Source organism: Diabrotica undecimpunctata, chromosome 9 (genome assembly GCF_040954645.1).
Source record: "Diabrotica undecimpunctata isolate CICGRU chromosome 9, icDiaUnde3, whole genome shotgun sequence".
NCBI classification, from domain to species: Eukaryota; Metazoa; Arthropoda; class Insecta; order Coleoptera; family Chrysomelidae; genus Diabrotica; species Diabrotica undecimpunctata.
The window spans coordinates 119,710,978-119,736,030 of NC_092811.1; the positions used below are offsets into that span (position 1 = coordinate 119,710,978).

Consider the following 25,053-nt stretch of genomic DNA (forward strand, 5'->3'; position numbering starts at 1 on the left):
CTATGCTTATAAAAAATTCTGCCCGGTAAGGGTGGTTCAGGAACGTCGAAAATTCAACTCTTGGTGGTGCACTAAACTGCCAACATCTTAGGAAAACAGCAAGAACAGCTTTTAATAGAGCACAACGCACCAAACTCAAAGTGGATTGGAACTCTTATCAATCAAACCTCAGAGAGTTTAAGAAAGTCTGCAGACAAAGACAAAGAGTTGCTTGAAGAGCCTACTGCGTGAGGAAATCGATGATTTCCCGCAGGATTGCAGGCTACAAAAAGCGCTTTCAAAGGACCCATATCGGCATATTAACGAAGTAAGATGGAAGCAAAACTTCCAACCTTTGCGAAAGTGCTGAGATCCTCATAACAACACACTTCCCCGATTCTAGCGTCTAAACAGCACCAAACTGGACGGAAGAAACAATCATACTCTCACTGAACGACTGGGATCTCTCCAGAACAATGATTAATGAGGAAAAGGTAAGATGAGCCATATTGTGCTTCACCCCTTTTAAGTCACCAGGACCTGACTATCTATAAATGCTAAGAAGACGGAGATGGTCCTCTTCACTAGAAAAAGAAGGATCACGGGCTTAATACCCCCAAGGATTCTAAACTATAGTCTAAACTTTTCTGACGAGGTAAAATATCTTGGCTTTATCCTTGACAGGAAGTTAACAGGAAATTTATACTTAGATGGTAGAGCTAAAAGAGCATATATTGCCTATGAGCAGTGTCGACTAACGTTTGGACGCACATGGGGCCTTTCACCCAGGGTGACCGCCTGGATCTACACTGCTGTCATTACGCCAATGCTAACTTACGGAGCTATTCCTTGGGTACCAAAAGTGCTACAGGCAACAGCGATTAACAAACTAAACCGTACTCAGCGGATGGCTTGCATAAATATAACAGGTGCCATGAAAACAACACCAACTGCTGCAATGGAGTTGGTCATTGGCATCACCCCTCTAGACATATATGTCAAAGAGGTGGCGCAGGTGACAATGATGCGACTGCGCTCAGCTGGTGCAAACCTTGATGTAGGAATGGGACAATTAAGAAATCGTTTCTGGCGGGGAGAGCTGGATGTGCTACCCCTGCTACAGGTAGGCTGCGACTCAATTAAACCAAAGTTTGTCTTTGACAAACCCTACAAATTCGAAACACGACAGTATAGGGAGTCAAGCGTGGCAAATGCGTATTGCATATACACCGATTGCTCCAAAATGGAAGGAGGCTTAAGATGCATGATATACTCCAGATCACTGAACCTAAGAATAAAGTGGGATATGGGCAAAAATGCCAGCATAGTTCAGACAGAACTGGCTGATATCTTTATAGCCGCAAAAGAGATATTCCAAAAAGGTATAGCCGTGAAAACTATAATAATCTGCACATATAGCAGACAAGCGCTACTAACCTTGAATGTCACGAGTCACTAACTCAAGCTTTGGATGGTAATAACATCATCTTGAGATGGGTGCATTGCTCACCAATTGGCTAGGAAGGTGACAGGCCCTAAGACTATTCTGACCTGGGTATCTTTTTGGCTGGTTAACTACAATAATCGCGTAAATTGTAAAATGTCATTCCCATCGCGCAATCCGTGAAAAGATGGAAAGAAGGGCAAGGTTGTAGACTTGCCAGGGTAACAATTAGTAACTTTGAAAAGTCAGCATCAAATTAGTACTTCGGAATGACCAATGACTTCTAGGAAACACAAAGAGGCATTTGGAGAATGATTAGGTGACAAAGAAAAGAGATGAACGATATAATAACAAACGAAACATATTCAGAAGGAAACATGGGCAGATCCCTATTTGCTAAAGGTGACGATAATGAACCACCAACACCAGAAGTGAAGACAAACGAAGAAATACAAACATGGAGAAGGGAGAGGTAAAGGAAATTAAAAAATAGCAAAAAATATATTTTACAAAAAATTGTCTACTTGCTCTAGACCTCTAAATGGTAGCTTTTCGACGGACTATTTGGAAGCTAGTCAATAGATAGGTAACAGGTAAAAAACATGAAAAATAAACAAACAAAAAAAGATAAATAAACTGAAAAACGATTCGACTATATATGTGGTTAGCCAAAGAAAAAGGAGCACAGACCGTGATGGCGAATAATTTGAAAAAAGTAGATGGATGTTAAAAACACCACAAAAACAGAGGAAGACATAATCGATAGATTGCTGAACTATTACAGCAAAAAATATATTTTGCAGGAAACTTGCTCTTGGCCTCTAAACCAAGGCAGGTATTCTGGAGTACTTAACGTTTACTGCCTAAGTAAATAGGCTATACAGGAACGGGCATAATTTGGCCCATTTTTACATGTAAATCTGCATAAGAAAATCTAAGGTCCGTTCTGGTCATTTTTTGATCTTTTCAAGGTCACGGCCGGGCGCTCGCGGTTTACCGAGTAAGGAGAATAAATTATACTCTACCTCATAATAATCAGAGCGATCTAGTGTATGGTCAATATCGATCTATAAGTATATAAGTTATATATAGTAGAAAGTTAATTGCTCATTTAGGAAGAATATAATATAATGATGAATGTTTTGTTTCCAACATGTTTTCAAATGTACTATGTGGAGATATACTTATGGAGATTTACATGTAAAAATGGGCCAAATTGTGCCCGTTCCTGTATAGCCTATTTACTTGCGTAGCTAACTTTATCTACTCTATGTTTATTTCTTAAACAATCATCTCTTTATTCTCTCTAGAATTGAAAATGCCGAACTGTATATCATATCTAACTTATTAAATACACCTTTTACCGTTTTAGCTTTTAGAAAAATCGCCAAATCTCGATATTAAAAAAAGATTCGACACACTTCACTGACTTTCAAATAACCTCGAATAGCGCTTATATTTTTTTTCCAGCCCGTCGGATCTGCTTCGGCAGTTTAAGTTACACCGAAGCCGAAATTGATCCTTTGACTCAGTTAAACCGGGTAAAAGTAAATAAAGGGATGTATTAAAATATGGAATACGTGATCTCGTGGAAACAAAAGTGTTTTCCACGCTTGTAATTAATGCAAACCGGGGCCATTTAAAATTTAAATATAAGCAATATAAATGGCGGTGAAAGGTATGTAAAGAGTGTGGATTTATTAAACTGGAGTACGGATACAACTAATAGAAAATTTCTCAACTTATATTATGAATTTAGGAACAAAACAACGTATAGGGTGCTCATGTTCTTCTGCTTGACGTGCGTTTCCATAAAGGATGTTGGGTACTAATATGGTGACTGACTTTATTAAGTGTTGCATTAAACAGTCCTGTAGTAGTTAAGTTAAACCATTTTCGTAGGTTGTGGAGCCAGATTATTACCCTTCTTGGTTATTTTCTTTCGTACACCTCGCCCAGCAGAATGATCTTAAGCAGGTTATATTATTGCTCATATCTGGGAATGATACTCGACCAGAGTTGACCTGAAAGATTTATGTTGAAAAGGAGGCTCCTTCCTAGACTCATGCTTAGACTTTTCCTGTCTGTTTGGAGTATTTTTTAGGATCATGTTTTCCTTGGTCTTGGAATAATACACTATCTTCCATTGTCCAAATGCTTTGTTTTTTGGGACAAAAAGGATATCAATTTAAAACTGTCACATTAATTAATCTAAATTTTTTAGCGGTCTTTGCATTGTTGTCTTCTCCTTCTTCTTCCCCTTAGGGTGCCTGTTCGTTCCGAACGTTGGCGATAATTCTGGCTATGATGACTTTGTTGATCTCCATCTATTCCAAGACAGGTTAGCTATTATTTTTAGGTCTCTTCAAAAAGTTTCTCCAAGTATTCTTCCCATACTTTCTTTTGATCTTCTTTGGTTATGTCAAGATTGCCTTCATCATCTGTTATTTTTCCGCTGTTGCGATTTCGGAACTTTCCAGCTATTTCCTTCACCTTTCGATGGACATTGAAGTTATCCTATCGACTCCTTCTGATACTCCTCTATTTCTTGACATTGTTCTGTTTTTTTTTCTTTGGCTTCTCTTATCTTTTTTCTAACGATGTTATGTATTCTCTTATACTCTTTGAGATTTTCTTTGTTTTTTTTCTCTGATCCATAAGTTCAAGTATTTCATCGGTCATCCACGACTTCCGTTTCTCTGTATCTTTCTTCAGGTGTTGTTCTTTTATTTCTCTCACTATTTTTTGTATGATGGATAAACTTTCCTCTATAGTTCCTGCATTTCTGCATGTTAGCACCTTTGTATTGTGGTTTTCACTCACCTTCAGTCGAATGTTGGGATCTTTCAGTTTTCTAACATTATACTTCTTCATCGACTTACTTGTAACCTTCTTCATTTTGACTTTGAAATTACCTACAACTGGTACATGATCAGAATTGGTCTTCTCCACATTTGTTTAAATCTTTAAAAGTAGTTTGACTTTTCATTGCCGTGTTGTTCTTTGCTGGGATGCTTTTGTATCTTTTCTTTTAGTACCTTCTGAGAATTGTCTTTTCTCTTCATCCCATGTCTATTCCTTTTCAACCACGAATAATGCCTTTTTGCCCTTTATTTTGTTTCTTTGCTATTTTTATCATTTCTTTATGCTTTTTTTTTATTATATCATTGTTTTTATCGTAAGGTCTTGGTTTATGAAGATTCGTTCTTCATATTTTTTAATTTGCTTTATTTCCTTAATATTTTTTATTTTGTCTGTAAAAGATTCTGTTTTTACGATGCAGATTGCATTTCCGTTTTGTTGGTGTCTTTAGTTCTTGGACTAGGAAAGTTTGGTATCTATTTTTAGTCCAGAAAAATTAAACTTATTTTTATCAATTACTCTATTCTTATCTGTATTGGTTCCACTTTTTTTTTGGCTTCTGGTTTTCTTCTTTTATTTTTATTAAATGTTTGTTTGTTGTTTTCTCTTTGCTCTTAACTTTTTTGTTTAATTTCCTCCTCATTTCTTCGTTTTCCCATTAATCGCTACGTCATTCCTATCATAACTATTCATCGTGACCGTTGGTTTTTAAAAGACCAACGAACAGTAATTATATTGACTGATATAATTCATGTCTAAATAATTTCTTCCCTACTACTAGATATAGATTTTTTTTTAATATGTGACTTTTTTGTACACTATTTCTAATATTTATTCCACGGAAAAAAATATGCGAAAAAAAGTTTATGTAGGAGAAGCACAGTTTGGATGATTATTTGGAAGAATAGCTATTCATATTTAAAACACCCGTCATCAAAATATTAAATAATATTCAATTTAATAACATTTCCGTAATTTGGAAAAATTCCTTGATAAAATGATATTTCTACAATTATTACTCCAGCATTTCTGGTATATTTGAGGTTTTAAAAATATCTCTTGTTGTTTTATTAAGAATCCTTAAATTAAAAGCCGATCCTTTTGGAAGTCACTCACCTGTTATGTTCCTTGATCAGTTTCGCTCTCGGTATCAATTGCGACCTCTTTCTGCCACTCGACTGCTCCTCTTCCTGCTGATTTGTATAGAAATCCTCTCGACTGTACAAGTGCTCTCCGGAGATGGCCAAACTCCGACTCCTTCTCAAACTGGAGTGCTCGTCGATGTCGCCTGAAAGACTATTACGTCCTCCCCAGGGATTGACGGACACGTTGTCGAGGCTGGTTCGGGCTGTCCGCGACAACTTCGAGGGATTCTTGCGGTAGAATAAATCTGCAAAATCAGATTGGGTTGAGATTTACATACATATTAACTGTCTTTATTTTATAATGTACAGGGTGTCTCAAATTGATATGTTTAACACACAGGGTATACCGAAAATTAGAGCAGATAGAAAACAAATAGTTAATATGTCATAACTTCTTTTTTCGTTAAAGTAACGATCACCTAATCAAATCATCAATCCCTCCCCACATTAGCGAGATACAGGACAGGGCGCGATTATTGAAAAATGTCGAAAAAGACAGGGTTAAATATTTTCTTTATAGGAAATATAATACCAACTTATGTTTTTTTTTTATATGGGATACCCTATATATTTTCATATTTTTCGCATTTTTATTTCTATTTCACCTGATATGACATATTATATATCTATTTTCAGTCGTTGGAGCTACTCTGCAAATAAATTCTTTATTTGACATTACGTTATAGACACTTAGAAACAAAACACTTAGTAACACATTCTAACATTATGGGGATAATAATCCTCTACAGTTTAATTTACCAGAAATAAGATCCATCAACGAATAGCACAAAATTCAACAGCTTTCAGAGCCTTAGGTCTGATGGAATAGGGTTGATGGAGGTTTGATAAAATAACAAATTATCTGTCAGACAAAGATCAACTTCAGATACTACAAAATCCTTCACGCGTTTTCAATGCAGATGAGACTGCATTATTTCTGAATGCAAAAGACGAAATAGTAGTGGTTCGTAAAGGTGAAAAAAGTGTTTACCAGCAAGTTAATGCTGATGAAAAAGAATTGATGACTGTTTTGATAACTGCAAACGCTGATGGCAATTTTGCTTCTGCTATGATTGTATATAAATATAAAAAAAATCCCCACAGAGGTTGCCTATAAAGTGCCAAAAGGTTGGTCGATGGGCAAATCTGATATATAATGGCAAATATCTTTCATCCTTGGCTACAAAACACAAAACATACAGACACCTGTTGTATTATTTATTGACGGTCATACTAGTCATTTAACACCGCATACCAGTGAATTTTGCAGTAAAAATGTAGTAATACATATATAAACTCATACTCGTATAAAATTCTTGAAAATTTTGAGAAACAAATTATGAAAAATGCCTTCAGAAAAAGTGGTTTAATGCCTTGGGATAAGAATGCTATAGACTACTCAAAAGTGAAAGAGAATTGTCACGAAAATCAAAATGACTTAAAAGATTCTTAAATACAGTCAATAACTAAAACATTAAATGATGAAGATGGTCTTGCTTTACTGGAAAAGGTAATAGGTGAGAAAAAATTGCTGGTATTTAAAAATTGTCATGACGATTGGAATGGTCAAAAACAAGACAAATTTCTATTCCTTATGTGGAAAAATGTAACGAGTAGACTTCATCTGATTCCAACAGTACAAATATAAATAAAAATCACATACTCGAAACTTCTACAGTACCAATGCAGTAATGGCTTGTTCTAGTTCCAGTAATGGCAATATACTTCATGTGATTCCAACAGCACAAAATATAGATGAAAAACATATACTCGAAAATTCTACAGTATTGACAACTGAAGATGCAGTAATGGCTTGTTCCACGCCAATAAAGGCTCCAGTGTACAGGGCGGGGGTAAAATAATCCCATCTCCATTTAAATCTATCCTGTTTTGGCCTGAAGAGATACCGTGTACTTTGAAAAGACAGACCAAGGAAAAACTCTCTTCTGTAGTAAGCTCCGATTCGTATCAACGGTATTTAAGAAACAAAGAAAAACAGAAAAAAAGGAAAATAAGGCAGAAAATAAATGCTGCAGAAAACAGAAAACTAAAAAAGCAGAGACAGAGGCATTGAAAGTTAAACAAAAAGAACAAAGAAAAAAGAAGAAGGTTGAAAGTTCTAGCAGTGATTCAGATGAAGAATGGGTGGAATCTGGTTCGTCCACAAATGATGTTAGTTTTGAGTTAATAACAAGTGAGATAGAGTTAAACTCTGAGCATGTATCATTCAATAATGACCAATTAATAAAGAAATTCAGCATTAATGATTTTGTGCTTGTTAAGTTTTTGGGTAAGAAAACGAATAAATATTTTGTTGGCTAGATAATCAATATTTCTGATGATAAGAAGATTCAGATAATACCGATTATGAGATCTCCTTCCTCAAACATGAAGAGGATGGAAAATTTAAGTGGCCCACAGTAGAAGACAAATCACATATTTCGACAAATGATATAATATTTAAGTTACCGCAATCTCAGTTAGATAGAAGAGAACGAATATATTTTTGTTGTAAAAACAACCTGTATATTGTAATCGTAGTATAGTTATTTTATCAAATTGTACGCTCACATCGTCAGCTATCGTGTTAACGTGTGTGCGACTGACTCCCTATATCAGGGACCCGCTCCTCCCCTCGTTATATAACTTAAGACAGACAGTGCCAATTTGCCTCTCGGCAAGTGAAGGCCGGGTGTTGTGTGTGATCCCAAAAAGTGCGTGGTGCGTAAGCGATAAATGCGCTTGTAAACCCGGTGTTTTGTGTTAAAACGTATATAGTTGGTCTCTCTCAAATTTATCATTTCATGTATATCTGTTACTGCCTCCCCGCACTCACTGTAAAGCTAATATTTGTATAACTCTTTATGTAACTATCAGAATTGCGATAATTGTCAATGTTTGAACCAGCCCTTAAGTCTATTGTGTAAATAAATCGAAGGAAAATACCTCTTAATTGTTTTATTGCTTCAGTGGTCCTTTATAAATATTTTGAAGCAATTAGGTGTTCAAATACGCCTCTCTTAAATGTGGATAGTTTGGCAACAAAGTTTACCCTTTCCAATTTTAACTTTGACTTTAGCGAATATGATATGTAGACTTAGTGTGCTTTGTGTTATTATTCTTCATATTTTTAAATTAGTTTAAGTATTCAATGTTAGGAAATCTAATAAATCATGATAATTTACCCTTCTTTAAAAATATATTCGAAATTTAATAACCATTTTTATTTATATGTCTAATACATGTCTAAATAAATAACGCACTTAACTTTGAAAAATATAATTTCTATTATATGCAGTCAATTACTACAACTTTACATGTCATTTATTAGAACCCTTTTTGTCAACTATTGAATCCCATGCACTTATGTTCTAAACATCTAATAACAAAAATTAATGATAACTAATAATATCTGTTAGTTCTAGAAGAAAGTATTTTGTCTGAAGAATATCTTGGTAAAAAATTACCAATTTAGGACACCCTGTACACAGCAAGACTATAATATAAAATACATAATTGTCGATTTTATTCGACATTTGGACACTATTTCTTGACGACTAAATTATAGTATTCTTTACTCATATCATTAAACAGGTTTGAGACAAGGACCAATGTTGTTCAAAATCTGTTGTTCTGCAGCTCTAATTTAAAACAGTGAAAAAGAAAAATTCAATGAATTGAAGTATAACTAGAAAACATAACCTTTTACATTTTACAATTTTCTGATTACCAAAATAATTGTATCTTGAAATATTCTTACATTTTTTTAGTTGGTACAAATAATTGTCTTACCGGAGTAATTTTGGTTGCAAGGGTCGTTGTTTTTGCCGTGTTGACTGCCGGAATCCTTGCCTTTTATGCTAGGATCGCAGTTCTTGTTTTTAAGACAGGGCTCACTCTGGGCGTGGATGTAGGGGTACGAACGACTGTTGTTGGTATTGGTGTTGTAGTCTTTGGTACAGTTCAGGCTAAGCTTGACGTTGTTGATGCAAGAATCGCTTCTGAAAATAAATATAAAGGATTATTACCATATATTTTTGATTTTGACGTATTTTTTAGATGTTGTTTAAGGAATGTAGGCTTTCACGACCGATAATTGTCATTAATACATTTTTTTCCGGGTTTATGGGTAGCGGTGTGGAATTGTTTTGTCTAAACATTGTATATACGACTGTGACTTATTTCCCTAAACTATTAAGGGAAATCAACGAAAGGAGTTAAATATTCCGTTTGATAATATTTAGGCACATATTTTATAAATAATTTAATTTTTTTTTATTTATGAATAATTTTAAAAAGTTTGGAAGTATTTTTTACTAACTCATCTTTTCAGTTGTTAATTTTTTTTTCTTTTTTCAGGTAAGTTTGCTGTTCAGTTCAAAGTATTGGTAAGAATTATTATAAATCAATAAGTTACGGTCAGATAAATGTTCTCAAATTTCGTATTAAATTTGAAAGAGCTTGTATTACAACTTTTTTGTTAAATATTTTTTCATTTATTCATTTCTTGTCATTTTCATAAATTATAAATTTTTATAGAGTCGCTCATTGGTGTCTGTTCTCTAGACCAGTGGTTCTCAAACTTTTTTAGTCGCAGCACCCTTGTAAGGCTAAAAGTATTTCGAGGCACACCAACAGTTGAAGCAATTTGGAAACGACAAAAAAACGACGAAAAATATTCAATTCATTTGATTTCAGTATAAACTTTATTGCAGATTAATAAATGAACTTTATTGCAGATGAATGAAACTGTTTCGATGATGTTTTCATTATATCCTTTATAATTATGGGATTTTTGTAAGTTTGACCCTCAAATCCCTTGACACTTGAAGTTTGCTTTTGTATTTGTTTTTAATGTAAGCATATGGGAAGAAAGAAGACTTACAGAGATAAGTCTATGTGAAACACACAAGTTTTTTCACTGCAACTTTGCCAACAACATTATTTTCTGAATATACCTGCATCCAGAACTTTTCGTGGCTTCCTTCACGGTATTTGAGTTTTAAACTGCTATCTTCGCTGATCTTAAGTAGATTTTGAAAAACTTCATTTGTCATTCCGACAGGTTTATTTTTTGGGTCGCACGAAAATGGGCCCATTATCCAGCTGTACAAGTCATCTGAGTCAATGTCAGGAAAATACTTTACAATACTTTCTTCCAAACCTTGCTAATGAGCAATAACAATTTCAAAGAAGTTCGTTTAAGGATTGATTTCATTTGTTATAACAAATTCTTGTGATCGAGAGAGATTTGTAAGGTTCCTCTTTTCAACACATGCTTTGAAAAATGTAACTTTTTTACGCAAGGCTTTGATTTTATCTAATTGTGCTCCTCCTTTGCCTTGAAGCGAAGTGGTGGTTTTAAATAGTCTCCCTAAAATTGTTCCCTCCGATAGCCACCGGACCTCTGTGTGGAGCAAAAGATTGAAGTGATCCACACCCATATCTTCAGCGGTGAGCTTTAAAATGCGTGCTTGAAGCCGACGGCTCTTTACATGGTTAATTATTTTCACAGAACCATCCAATACAATCTTACGGCATCTTTTTAGTTGTCAAAGAATGGCGATGTAAAATACAACGACTGCTGGTGGCATTTTCTGTCACTACCTTTATTCTAGACACCGCTCCTCTAATTTTACCAACCATTGCATTTACTCCACTCTATATCATTTTTTCTTATATACTCGTGGATAACCTTGCAAATTTCTTCACTAGGCCATAACTTTTAAGCTTTTCACATATAAGGAGTTCTTCTATTTTCATCCCGAATGTTAACCTCACAAACACAAGCAGAACTGCAAGTTCAGGATCGTCGGTACTTTCATCAAGCTGTAAACTGAAGAATTCACAAGTTTTTAATATATTTATAAGCTCTTTTTCTCTACAAAGTCTGAAATAGTGTGAATTCTCTTGCTTATGGTGCTGTTTGACATATACACATTATCAATCTTCTTGGTCATATCTGGATCTAACATGCATTGTTCGACATCCTTCACGCTAGGTTTAATCAGTTCCTCGGTAATGGTATGGGGTTTTCCAGCTTTTGCAATGTGCAAACCAACAATAAATGATGCTTTAGTGACGGTTTCGTTTTCATTTTTGCAGACTCTTTCCATCATGCATGACCATGCCTGAAGAGATGAAGCACGACGTTTGAAAGTTTCTTATCAGCTAAACCAGGATGAACGCATTGGCCTTCTGGTGCCTGTTCGTTGTCAACTTGAATAAAGCCATATAACGTGAGATAGCTAGAATCATAACTCCTTATTTTTTCCCGAATTTCTTTTTGGTAAGCAACCTCCTTTCAACGTATTGAGGGAGAACAACTTGGATGAGCTGGACTCGAATGGAGCTCGTGGACATTTGCATCTTCTTCATATCTGCTAATTTCAGCCAATTTTCCATTATTCTGAAATGAAAAAAATGTCCCAAATAAAAGAGAGCAAAACATTGCCAACAATGAAAGACATAGTCAACATGTTTCGATTGGACAGTGGCGCAGCGGCCGGTTGTTCGACTTTTCTTGTGTTCCACCTCACCCGCTTTGATAACCTCTGCTCTAGACTTCTCTTCCACCATCTTAGATGGTGTCCTCGCTCATTACCTTCTTAATGTAAGTTTCACAGCTGTTTTCTGGTTTTCACCTTTTCTCCTTTTCTCATCTCGGCTGGTTTTCAATTCCACGCAGCTTTTCACAAATCGTGACTCATTTTTCTCTTCTCAAACAGAAGGAAAACACTGGGTTGAAAGAAAATAATTGTCGTAGGAATATTGAACTATGGACAGATTGAACAGTCGAGGAATCGTTTCATGTAGCTACCGACCGAGAAGCGTTCTAATAGCGTTAACATGATGATTGCTAACGCAATAAAACAAGTATGGCATGCAAAGAAGAAGAAAATACTACCTGTCTTGATACTGTCTTGATCGATATGTTTGTGTCAATGTTTTAAATATTGCAAAAGTTATTAATATTTATAAAAAGTAGTCGTAAAGTCTTTCGCTGATATCTCAATAAATTATTTATTGATTTTAACGTTTAGAAAAAGGAATTTAATTATTTTTTCATAAAAGTAAAATTTTCGTAAATTCAGAAATTTAAAAATATTTCATCATAAATTTTAAGAATCTAATCCTTAGCTCTATCGACCCATCCCATAAAACTGTCGTATTAATATTCCTTTGAACTTCTTAAGGAGCGACGAAATTGAATTCATTTCCCGAATTTTATTTTTCCTGTTGCAAAACTTGGGCCACACAAATTGCAAGAAGTAATAAAGATCTCGTCCAGGTTTTATCTGCAATATAAATTAAATTCTTGTGCATTAAATCAAGTGGCTATAAAATAAGATCCTTCGGCGTGGAGGCTTTTATGAAATTTATAGGTAGTTGGTGCTCCCGCCAATTATTAGACATAAACCTTCGCCAACTTTTATAATAGACACCAGACGATTTCATTGCATTGGAAATATTTTTATATCGACTGCAGTGTCATCGGGTTAGAGATGAGTGATGTATTACTGTATTGCACGATAAATATAATATATGAAACTATACAATGAATATGATTTGAAAGCTATTATCTTGTGGCATTTTAGGTTTTAATTATGGAATTTTGAATTAATTTACAAATATCACTGCCCGCTGTTACCTTTAATCCGTTAGCTAAACCTTACTAATTTTGTGTTGAGAAAAACCAATATGATGAGTAAAATATTTATTAGTTATAGTTTTTATGATATATATATAATAGGTATGACATGTTATATTTATATGCTACTAGGCCCGTATTTACGACACGGCGCTGTATGTTGTACTAGCAGTTGAACGTCAGCACAGCGAACCGGCAGATTTACCGGACGTCCAAACTGCCGTGTCATTGGACATTGGAATGTTATCGTGCGTTAAAACGACCGTACGTCCAAATTCTGAGAGTGTGAAAAACGCGTTAAGATTGAGAGACAAAACAGAAGTATTTTATTATGTGGCAAACGTCTAAGAGTCAATTTCAATTGCCTTAATAAGGGCTATATTCCCAGAGTTATTATAAATTAATGAGAGCATATTTCATAACACAGAATCATTCATAAGTTAAATTTGTGGTTTTCAAAATACCTTTTTTAAACTTAGCGTTACTCAATGAAGGACATTTGTCTCTTAACACGTTCAGCTCCGTCCCTATCTTTAAGGTAAAACAGTGGGCCACTGAGATGTATCCGTGTAAACTAGATAATTTTTAAGGTACACTTTAAGAAGTCATTTATAATAAATATGGGCACAAAAAAAATAATTTGGTAAAAAAAAACTGACCGCGTAAGTCGCGTTGGTGGCCACATGGCAGAAAATGTGTCGGTTGAACTTAAAAAAAAATAATAATCTGATTGAGAAAAAATATGTTTATGAACCTGGATAACTATCATAAGTAATTATTAAATGGCAACAATATCAAGAAAACAATCTAATTACCTAATTTTCAATTTCTTCATGAAAACTTCCAAAACAATTTTCTAAGCACAATCCTGGATGTTCAGGGCACTCCGCACAATAAAACAATGAGTCCTTTCTTTCTTTTTTAGTTTGTCAACAATATTTACACCGTCGTCGTTTTGTAATACCATTAGCTGATTTAGTTCAATGGAATGGCAAATGAAACGTCAAATTTTTCTTGACTTGAGGGATTTTTGGGTTTGGTCCCAAAAGTATATTAATCACCGACAATCGAAAGTCGTGCAATGACATTTTTGTATTAGAATTATTATAGAAATAGTATGCGTTCCTTAGCATAATTTGAAAAATATGTATGCCTATTTTTCTGTACCACCTCATAGTTTTGTGTTCGCAACTATAATAATTTAACATCTGGTCGCCTAAGTCAATGCCACCTTTGGTTTTGTTATATTCAGCGACTAAACGGGGCTTTTCTTTATCAGTTCCTTTCCTAGATATTGTTGGAACCATTTCATGACCAAATTCGGAAGAGATCATTAAAATATCTCGCTGATGTTTCCATTTACACACACATATCCCTTTATTATTGTAAGCACTCACCAGTTCATTTTGTTTCAATTTTCGAGAAACAACTTCGTGTAGAAGGCACGCAAAATTAACATAAAACGATTTCGGCTCATATATTGTCCAAACACTGGAATGCTAAATAAATGATTTTTCCTCCAATAATCATTCATACGATTAATTTTTATAATTCCCATGTGAAACAACAAACCAAGAAAAATTTTAAATTCTTCTAAAGGTATATCCTTCCAAGCTGCAATTCTACTTTTCCCAGATTTACTTTGATAAAGAATATCAACGGCATATAGATTGCTATTTTGAATAATCAGGTCATCGAATAATTCACATGCCAATAAATTGAAGTAATCAATAGGATTGCTGCCACCCACATTAATTTTCAATCCTGGTATTGCTGTAAATGTTAGCACTGTAGGATGTTGAACCTCTGAAGACCATTCAATAATATTTTGACACTCATCATCATGATCATCATCTTCAGATTCTTCTTGTAAATTAGGATCGTCTGTCCGATCATCTTCATCACAATATAAATCTTCATCACTTGCGTCACTGTCGTCATGTGAATTTTTTAATATGTGTAATAATTAATTATCTGAGATTGGCTGAGAAGTTTCCTACCTACCTCGTTTAGAACTCGAAGGTTGGCAATATTCATCACCCATTTTCAAAATAATTTAAAATTGAAGTATTTCCAACAGACAAAGACTTCCAACACCGAAGACGTAGAAAATATTACTGGGATTGGATTATGATAATACAACAAATCATTGGAAATGCAATATAATCTAAATACATCTTGTCATTATCTCAAAGTTTACCGATGCTTTTACTTTTATTACTTTACAACCTTTTATTACAGCTAATTTTGTCGTTTTCGAGCACGTCTAGCTTGAATATTTGAAAAGTAATCAATGAAATTAAGAATTTCATATTTTATCATCCAATTTATCAATGGGACAGAAGATATTTGTTATAATTTGTGAAAAATCCGCCGAGGTAACATCCATACATTTTCATCTACTCAGAATAAAGTTTAACATCAAAATTCGAAAACCAAACACAAACTCTAGTACTTATATGCCAGTGTTTCCAAGCGGCCACCAGATATTTGTTGTAATTCGTGAAAAATCCGCTGAGATAACGTTCATATATTGCCATATAGTCAAAGACCGCGCGACTCGCGTTGGTGGCCTCTGTCTGAGGCTATATTCACTGAACGCGACAGTCGCGTTGAAGGACTTGAACGTGTTAAGTGGCAGCCACAACGGCGCACAGCACATCGCACCGCACCTAATTTTGGCCAAAGCCCCGCTGAAGCAAAGTAAATTCAAGCATTGCCGTAAATGTGCGTGGCTACAACGACGCACCGCTCCTTACTTCGCACATCGCTGGGTACCAACACCTCGCCTAAATTGAGCTTAGTATTTTCTGATCTTTGCACTTCGTACAGTGATTATTCTAGGGATGGATAAAGACAAATTCATTAGCTGTGTATTTATGCGTGAACCAATTTGAAACAAAAAAAGCAGAAACCACCACAATAGTCTGGTTTTATCAAAACGGTGGAAAGAAATGGCAGAGGAATGTGAAACAACATGTAAATAAAACAATAACAATGTATAATAAATTATATTTTAATGACCACAGGAATAAGTTTTAAAGTTTTCTCGTATCCATGGCAGATATCAGAGAACTGAGAAGAATTCCAGGAAATACGCTGAAAGATCAAAAGAGAAGTGAAGGCATTAGGAGAAAATGTAACGTACATTGTATAAACGAATGAACACCAGATAGAAAAAAAGAATGAAATAACTACATAAGCAGAATGGGAGAGACCCGTGTCGTCAAAGTAGCAAGATTTAAGTCATCAATCGGCAGAAGAAGTATCGTTGATGGATGAAGTATAGTATGTCGTTGATGGAGTGGCAACATTTCCTAGAGGTATTAATTCGCCTATGAACAAGTAGAATTGCTTACAAAAATGAAGAAGAAAAAGAAAAAGAGATATAATTAAAAGGCAATGTTACCAAAACGTGTATGTGGCGTTTGTAGAGAAATCTTTTGCAGAGCAATTGAATCCAAATGTTTAATCTCTTTCCCCGGTAGTCATGAATAACGTTACCTAGCATTCCAGCAGACCTAGCAGACTATCCTGGACATCTACCTCCTCCGCGGGAACAACATGGACCGATTCAAACCACCATTGAAATATAACACAGCGATCCAGAGCCGACATCCAACAAAATAAGCCACGTCCTGAAGAGGTGATAGACACCTAAAACAGGGCAAACAGAAACACACCCAAGAAAAATAAACCGATCAGAAATAGAACAGCACGACAAGCGAAAAACGGAAACATAAAAAAAACTGTTACAGCAACTTATTCTATTACAGGATCGTTCATCTCTACATTGAGTTCGCTAATAATAAACAGGTCTAGGCGACCAGATAATTATGAATCAACATCTATTTTCGATTACAAAAATAATTTATTTAATAAGCAGACTTGATTGCTTTGTTTTTTTATTTAAGTCGATTTTTATCTTTAATTTGTACCATATTCTGATAGTTTCCATTATAAATTATAAATAAGTCGTTTAGATCGTAACTTGCAGCATGCGATGGAAGAAAAATACTCCATTTATAATATTAAATGCAGTATAGAATCTTTCAATATAGCTTTTGAATAGTCTTTTGTATAAAATCTAATATAAAAACCTATTATGGAAGCGGACAATGCAGAATTGGCCTAGAAGAAAATTAAATTAAAATATAAAATAAGAGCAAGCGCACCTATGAGAATGAAAAAGGTAGATACTAATGGCAACAGAAATACAAATCCCTGGTTGACAAATAAAGTAAGTGAACTGCAAAAAAAGTAGGAAAAGATCTTATCATTAACGTACACAGGTGCTGCAGATCTTCTTTTTTATCCATTTTATTAAATGAACACTAATCTGTGTCTCTTTCTGTTTTTTTTTATAGTTTCGGATGTGCCCTAGTTGCAGTAATAATTTTAATTCATACTTTTGTGTTTCTGCATTTTATTCTCCAATCCGCTGTACCACTGTTTTTCAATCTTTTTGATTTCGCGACCCATGTACAGATTGAAATATTCTGGCGACCCCCTTGTGTCATAGAAAGCCAGAGAAATAATTAAGAAATTAATTTAATTAAAAGACTATATACGTTAGGTAATGCTTTTTTCCTATTTTGGTACATTTATCTTTTATTCGCGCGGGCCAAACTGCGTCTGCGACGTTGCCACACCGCATTGTCGTTGCGGCGACAGCAAGCGCCCCGCGCGCCACGTACCGCCACCCGCAATGTTCAACTTTGTTTCAACTCTCATCCCACTCAATTAAGTGCAGTCTTCGATGAGTACGGACGTGATTCTTTTATTTTTTCGTTTGCTCCGTGCGTTTGTAAAATGGATAAATTTCTCAAAATATCGCAGCCTTCAACATCTGGTACGACTGTCAATAGCGGTGGTGGTGAATCAAACCCGAAAAAAAATAGACATTACGATGACAGTTATTTGAAATATGGGTTCACAATAATAAATAACAAACCTCATTGTGTAATTTGCGGCGATGTTTGATCACCTGAGAATATGAAACCGTCAAAACTTATGCGGCATCTCACAACTAAGTGAGGATTTCTTTGAACGAAAGTTGAAAGCTCTTAGTCGGCAACAAAATACTATAATTCATGTAAGTAATAATACTAATAATATAATATTATTTTCCTAATCTCCACGAAATGTTGTTAAGACCCTCAATGCACTTAAGCGATAAGCTTCTTCTTCTTGCATTCAGCGTCTCCTATGGAGGTTGCTGATCAACATGGCTATTTGCACTTTTGAAACTGCTGCCATTCAGAACGATTCACGAAGATTACGCAGCCAAGAAATTCTTCTAAGCCCCACACTTCTTCGTCCAGTGATTTTTCCTTGCATTATGAGCTGAAAGAATTCATATCTTGTACCTCTTGAGACATGAGCAAGGAACTTAAGTTTTCTCTTCTTTATAGTAAATACAATTTCATGTTTAATGTTGAGTCTTTCTAGAACTGCCTGATTTGTGACTCTATTCATCTAGGACACTCTGAGAATTCGTCTGTAGATCCACATTTTAAAGAAAAAACATACCATCTAAAAACCATTCTGCTTCTTAGAGTCATAGAGATAGTTGGTGCTGTCAACAATTCTTTTTATTTTGAAGAACGCAGCTCGTGCCTGTTTAATATGTGAACGAATTTCTTCAGATTGTTGGTTTCTCTCGTTGACGACAGCTCCAAGATATTTGTACCGAGAAACTAACTTAATGACCTTCCATTAGAGACCTGTTAACTTTTGTTGAGATAACCATCATTTTGGTCTTCTTTATGTTGGTATGGTAACTATTTTTCATACTAACCATAAATATTTTATCGAAGAGTCTTTGGAAGTGTCCCAAATTGTTGGCTATTACAGTCGTATCGTCCTCCAATGCTTCACGGAAAATATATTTTGGGAATAAACTGAATAGCATTGACGAGAGAATACATCCCTTTCATACACCCTTCTGAACATTTATTTCCTCTGATAGAGAGCCTTCGAGTTTTATTCTTGCTGTTTGACCCCCGTATAATTTTGATATTATTTGAACATCTTGATAATTGCAAGATTTCCTCTTGCAGGATAGTTTCTCTTGCTTAACATTCTCAAATGCGATAAACTTAAAGCGACTCTATTATAATTGTTGCTATTTTTACTGTTGATGTCTTATGATGTTTATTTCTTTGTTGTTTGTATACAACTTTTGATATTGACTATTCACTATTCACTTAGAGAGTATTTATTGAGTTTTATATTGTTTGGTTTGTTTTCAGGCATCCATTGTCAACGAATCAACATTATTAGCTAGGCTACAAAGTCGCATAATATTCAGTTGCTAAAAAGGAGGGAAACCACATACAATTGCCGGACATCTTATTTTGCCAGCAGGATTTAATATGGATGAAATTACAGTCAGTAAGCAGAAGGCAAACAAATTAAAAAACATACCACTTTCTGACAATACTATTTCACAAAGAATAAACGATATGGCCAAGGATATTCAAAAACAAGTAGTTCTTGAATATAGTCTTAAAAATTTGAACAAGAACTTTCAAGGAAGAGAAGAAAATATTTTAACAGCTGAACATAAAGTAGAAACATTTCACGTAAAACTTCGTTTGTAGTCAACCTACTTTTGACAATGTCTTTTAGATTTAGCTGCTGATGGCATATAAAATGGAATTTTATTCGCAAAGTGTCGTAGTATTTTGGATGAAAAGAAAACATGAATGAATATTCAGAGCTGACAAGGGAAGCTTTTAAACTATTAGTACAATTCGCCGCTTCATGCTTGTGTGAACTGACATTTTCTTCAATGGTAGACATTAAAACCTAAAAAGGGAAATATACTGCAATTAGATTAACATTTCAAAAATAGCACCACAATTTCATAAACTTTTGAAAAAAAAACAAGCACATCCTTCACACTAAAATTGTGTTTTCTTGTGTAAGAACCTCAACTTTTTCTTTCAGCCGACGACCCCCCGTTTAAGGTATCGCGAGCCCCTTGGGGTCGCGACCCACATATTGAAAAACACTGCGCTATACCGATTAACTTTGGGCCTTTATGTAGATTGTCCATGTACCTCATTTTCGGCTTTTCTCTGTCTTTTGGTTTCATTATGATATACCCATCATTTTTCTCATTATTTTTATTTATTATTACTTGATAACATCGACAGATAGGAACACCAAGATAGGAATATACATTTGACGGACGAAGGCGATGGACCAAGGAAGAACATTTTTGTGGAGGTTAGCTTTTTTTGTAAATTAAGATGAATCAGTGTATATGGTAAACATAAATCCGGAAATTCCCTCTAGCTGGCTTGTTTTTTCAGTCAGTGTATATACGTACGCAAAAACTAATTTGCTTGAACAAAAAACATTGTTTACAATTTGAAAATAACAACCGCTGAATAAATGGAATTCGACCCAATAATAAAACAAATCGAATAATCTCTGTGATATTCATGATTGGCTTTTGTTTGTTTATCCAAAGTCTAATTAATAATCAACTAATTAAATTTAATAAATTATTTAATTAATATGCTTTTTAACTATATCCAAATTGAATTCTGAGTTTAATTTAGATTTTATAGAAACAGTAAACTAATAATTTGAGTTCTGCCTTCTTCTATTTATAAAATGTACGCAATCAGTGCTGAATTGATATACAGGGTCTGGTATGTAACCATATTATTGATTATAACCATATTAGCTTGTCACATTATTTTTAATGTAATTACTTTTATCTCTTCTGCACAAGTATTTTATCTTCCAGCTTCTAGAATTTCGACTTTCTTGTATAAGGTTAAGAGTCTCTTCAGTCATCCAATGTGTTTCCTATCTACACTGGGGTGCAAAATTAACCGGACACCCAGATTTTTCCTAAAAACTGGCGTTTAAAATAATTTGAGATATTCCCAAGTGAGTATTTAATAATAAACCATTGCCATGGGGCAAATGGCACTACATAATCTTCCGAACATTACTCAATATACCGTTGAGTGTTAAAATTGCCCCCTTGAATTGTAACAAGTTCTGTATTAGCCTCTAGGGAAATGCCTGCCCACACCATTATACCACCTCCACCAAATTGAACTTTCGGAGTAAAACAACATCGCTAATGACGTTCACCAGCTCTTATCCATATTCTGGGCCGCCCATTTGATGAGTATCTGTTAAATCTTGATTCGTCCGTAAAAAGCACAGCACTCCAATAGTCAATACTCCACTTAAAATGTTCGCGAACGAAGTGTAAACGTTGTCTCCGATGATTTGCTGTTAATAGAGGTCCCGTGACAGGTATTCTGGACCTTAATCCTTATTCATTTAAGCGTTTTCGAACGGTATAAATGGAAACTGTGTTTCTATGGACATCAATGTACGATCGCATAACGCTTGTAATAGGAAAGCGATCTTCAACTTGACTTGTGGTTCTTCGTCTACCTTGACCTGGCCTCCTGGCGTATTGTCCTGTTTCCCGAAATCTTTGTATTGCAGCAAACACTGTACTTCGAGAAATTTCTAAACCATTTGCGATGTAACTAATGCTCTGCCCAACATCCTGTAAAACAACAGCTTCTGGTGCTATAATTTTTTGAATGCCAGTTTTAAACAAAAGATAATACAAAAACCTACAGCCGAACTTATAATCAGATACAGTATACCAAAATAAACTTAAATTAATACTGAGCCACTATTTCACATTAATAACCAAACGTATGGGTAAAAGTGTTGTTGTTCGCACAAAAGTCTAAACAGGTTTAAACGAGAAAAATCCGTTATCGCTAATAAGGCATAAAATACAATTCAAACAAAGTAAAGAAGTTTTGATCTAAACACCAACAAAAAATAAAAAATCTGAGTGTCCGGTTAATTTTGCACCACAGTGTATTTTTTATTTGGGGTTTGAGTTCTTCATGGCTTCAGTTATTCACTTCTTTGGGTGTTATTATGTTTTGTAAGGGTCTTCGGTAGTTACTGATACATCAGCGGTTACTAATGATTCTCTAAAATTTACTAGGTGTTTTGCTAGCTTTCATCTTACTTAATGAAGAACATCGTGTACCAAACCCATCAACAGAATGTAGCAGGCTCTGGTGGCCAATATTAAAAGAAGTCAGCAATAAGAATATACCAACTTAAATGGATTAATAGAAAGGCAGAGAGAGACACATCATGTACAATTACACACAAAACATAAACATATAATACATAAACACATAATATATAGACACAAAACAATGAGAATTTGATATTATCTAATCTGAGGGTACAAACACCGCCCTTAGACTTCTCAACTAAAGACATGGCTTTTGCCTCCAACTAGGTGAGTCTTGATCTTGCAGGCAGATATTTAAAGCAGGATAATTAAGAACGGTTTAATCTCATTGGTTCAGTTTCTTAGGAAAAACAAAAGTTTTTCCTAAGAAACAGTTTTCATATAATTATCTTTTTAATCAGTCTGTGGCTTGTCTTTATTGTTAAAAATATATTTTTCTGTAGAACAGTTAACAGATATGATCTGGGAATTAGGAGAAAGTTTGAGAAATTGCTTACTTGCATCCAGAATATATCACGAGCGATATTCTGAACGGAGGAAGCCAAACGCAAGAGTTTTTGAAAGATTAATGGATGGTTTTGTTCGCACTGTTTCGTTAACATTTTTGCATATTTTGTTAACATTCATAGTCAAACTAGATTGTCTATAAATGTTTGGGGTTGTATTGTTGGCGATTATGTAATTGGCCCACATTTTTTTGACGGTTGTGTGAATGGTGGTATCTGGATTTTCTAAATAATCATTTGGCAATACTACTGCAAAATGTTCCGCTTAATATTCGACAACCAATGTGGTTTTTACACGACGGTGCTCCAGTTCACCACACTGCTCCTATTCACTATTCACAATCATCTAAATGATCCTGAGAGGTGGATAGGCAGAGGAGGACCAACTGTTTGGCCACCGCGATCACCGGAATTCTCCAAAATTTATTTTTCATGTGGGGCTAGAAGCCTCGAAAATGCCAGTTGATATGAAAAATAGAATAAGAGAAGCTTTTAATAGAACTGACTTACAAATGTTGAGAAACGTGGTTCGGTCATTTGAATATTGGTTACAAACTTGTATAGACATTTTGAACATTTACTTTAGACTTATTTCCTTAATATCACATTAATTGTTACATTCATTACATATTATTATGGTTTATATTTTTTGTTAGTTACTGATTGAATAAAAATAATTTTTTTATAGTATCATTCAATACTCAATACTTATTTATTTTCACAATAATTGAATGTATTCCCGTAATTTGAAGAAAACTAAAAATATCTCAGAAAATAATGAGTTTAGGTATAGGGAATGCTATATAAAAATGAAAGAGTATCATAAATACAATATTTCTAAAAAATAAAATACAGGATAATCCATTAAAAAAATGTGAAAAATCGTAATTTCGTTTTGTGGTTCACCCTGTATACAAATTTTAGTCAATGATTTCAATTAAACTTAATATAAAAAGTAAAATATATTGTTTACCTTATTATATAAAATAAATAATTGTTTACGCATTACTTCTTTCTATAACTTAAATGACGTTAATGCAAAGCCTAATATTAGAAGAACAAGAATTATGAACTGAATATAAATATTAAAAAATATATAGGGTGTCCCATTTAAAAACTTTTATGTTTACTATATTTGCTAATTGTATACACGTAGTTATTTTTGTGGCAATTTTTTCGTAGCAATTTTTATGTTTTCTAATCCTTTAAATAATTTGAGAAGTTTCGGTGTTAAGAATGGAATATAAGGTAAAGATCCAAAAGTTTGTGATGTTGTTTTGCCGTTTTTGCTGTCATTTTTTTTATTGTTGGTATTGCTGAACAATGCTATGGAGGCAATAAATATAAAAATTGCTACTAGAAATGTTTAAACCATAGCACATTTATACACTAAAACTAAAGATCCTCTAACAACCAAGGAAAGTTCTAAAGTAGTGTATCAAATACCTTGCTCAGACTGTGATAAGGTTTATATAGGAGAAATTTCTCGAACATTACACAGCAGAATTATTTCTCACAAAAGTTATGTAAAAACAAACAAATCAAAAAAATCATAATGCACGGCTTGTGCATTAGCCGACCACTTCATTAATCTAAATCACACATTTAATTTTTCATAAGCTTCAATTCTGGAGAAGCAGAAAAATGAACACAAGCGGTTATTTTTAGAAATGAATCATATACAGAAAAATAAAAAAGGTATAAATAGAAGATCACATATTGACAAATTAAGTAACATTTATTGTTACATATTAATATATCAAAGAAACAATTGGCATAATATCATAATCCATTTTCTATCGACATCCCAACATTAAAAAATTTATATATGCTTAAGCTAAACTGACTGGACTAAATATATGTATATATATATATATATATATATATATGATATATATGATATATATATATATATATATATATATATATATATGTATATATATAAATATATATATATATATATATATATATATATATATATATATATATATATATATACCCAGACTTTCATTTAATGAGATAGTTTTAACTGACCTAAGAGCATCTCGTTATAGTTTCTATTATAATCCTTATAATTAAAATCGGAGAAGTTGAATCCGAACATTTCTGTCCAATAATTAATAGAGCAATGAATTTAATGACTGTAATAGCATAATTAGCGAAATAATGACCAATTACTATTGTTATGAATATTTTATTTGGTTGAAAATTGATCTACTTTTTGAAAAACGACACTAAGGGACCGAGATTGTTCTACTTTCCCTGCACGGCGTCAGATTTTTTGTCTTTAAGTTGCTATTTGTCTATATTATCTTTCACCACCGGATCTTTATACTTAAGATTGGAAATTTACAACGATAAGGATTAAAATTGCTAAATACAACTTGAGATAGCTTGATTGGTCTATTTTTATAGTG

General features: G+C 34.0%; 2 protein-coding genes across 3 annotated transcripts in view; one reads left to right on the forward strand and one right to left on the reverse strand.

Annotated features, from left to right (window-relative positions):
• MCU (mitochondrial calcium uniporter) overlaps positions 1 to 25,053 on the forward strand; it is a 507,649-nt gene that overhangs the window by 139,013 nt on the left and 343,583 nt on the right. The gene's annotated exons all lie outside the window — the stretch shown is intronic.
• The window catches only part of jv (javelin), a 129,075-nt gene that overhangs the window by 7,877 nt on the left and 96,145 nt on the right, over positions 1 to 25,053 (reverse strand). The window contains exons 5-6 of the mRNA XM_072543364.1: positions 9,223 to 9,431; positions 5,402 to 5,675 (exon numbers count right to left, since the gene is read on the reverse strand). Coding sequence (XP_072399465.1) covers positions 5,402 to 5,675; positions 9,223 to 9,431 — 483 coding nt within the window. The remainder of the gene's footprint in view (positions 1 to 5,401; positions 5,676 to 9,222; positions 9,432 to 25,053) is intronic.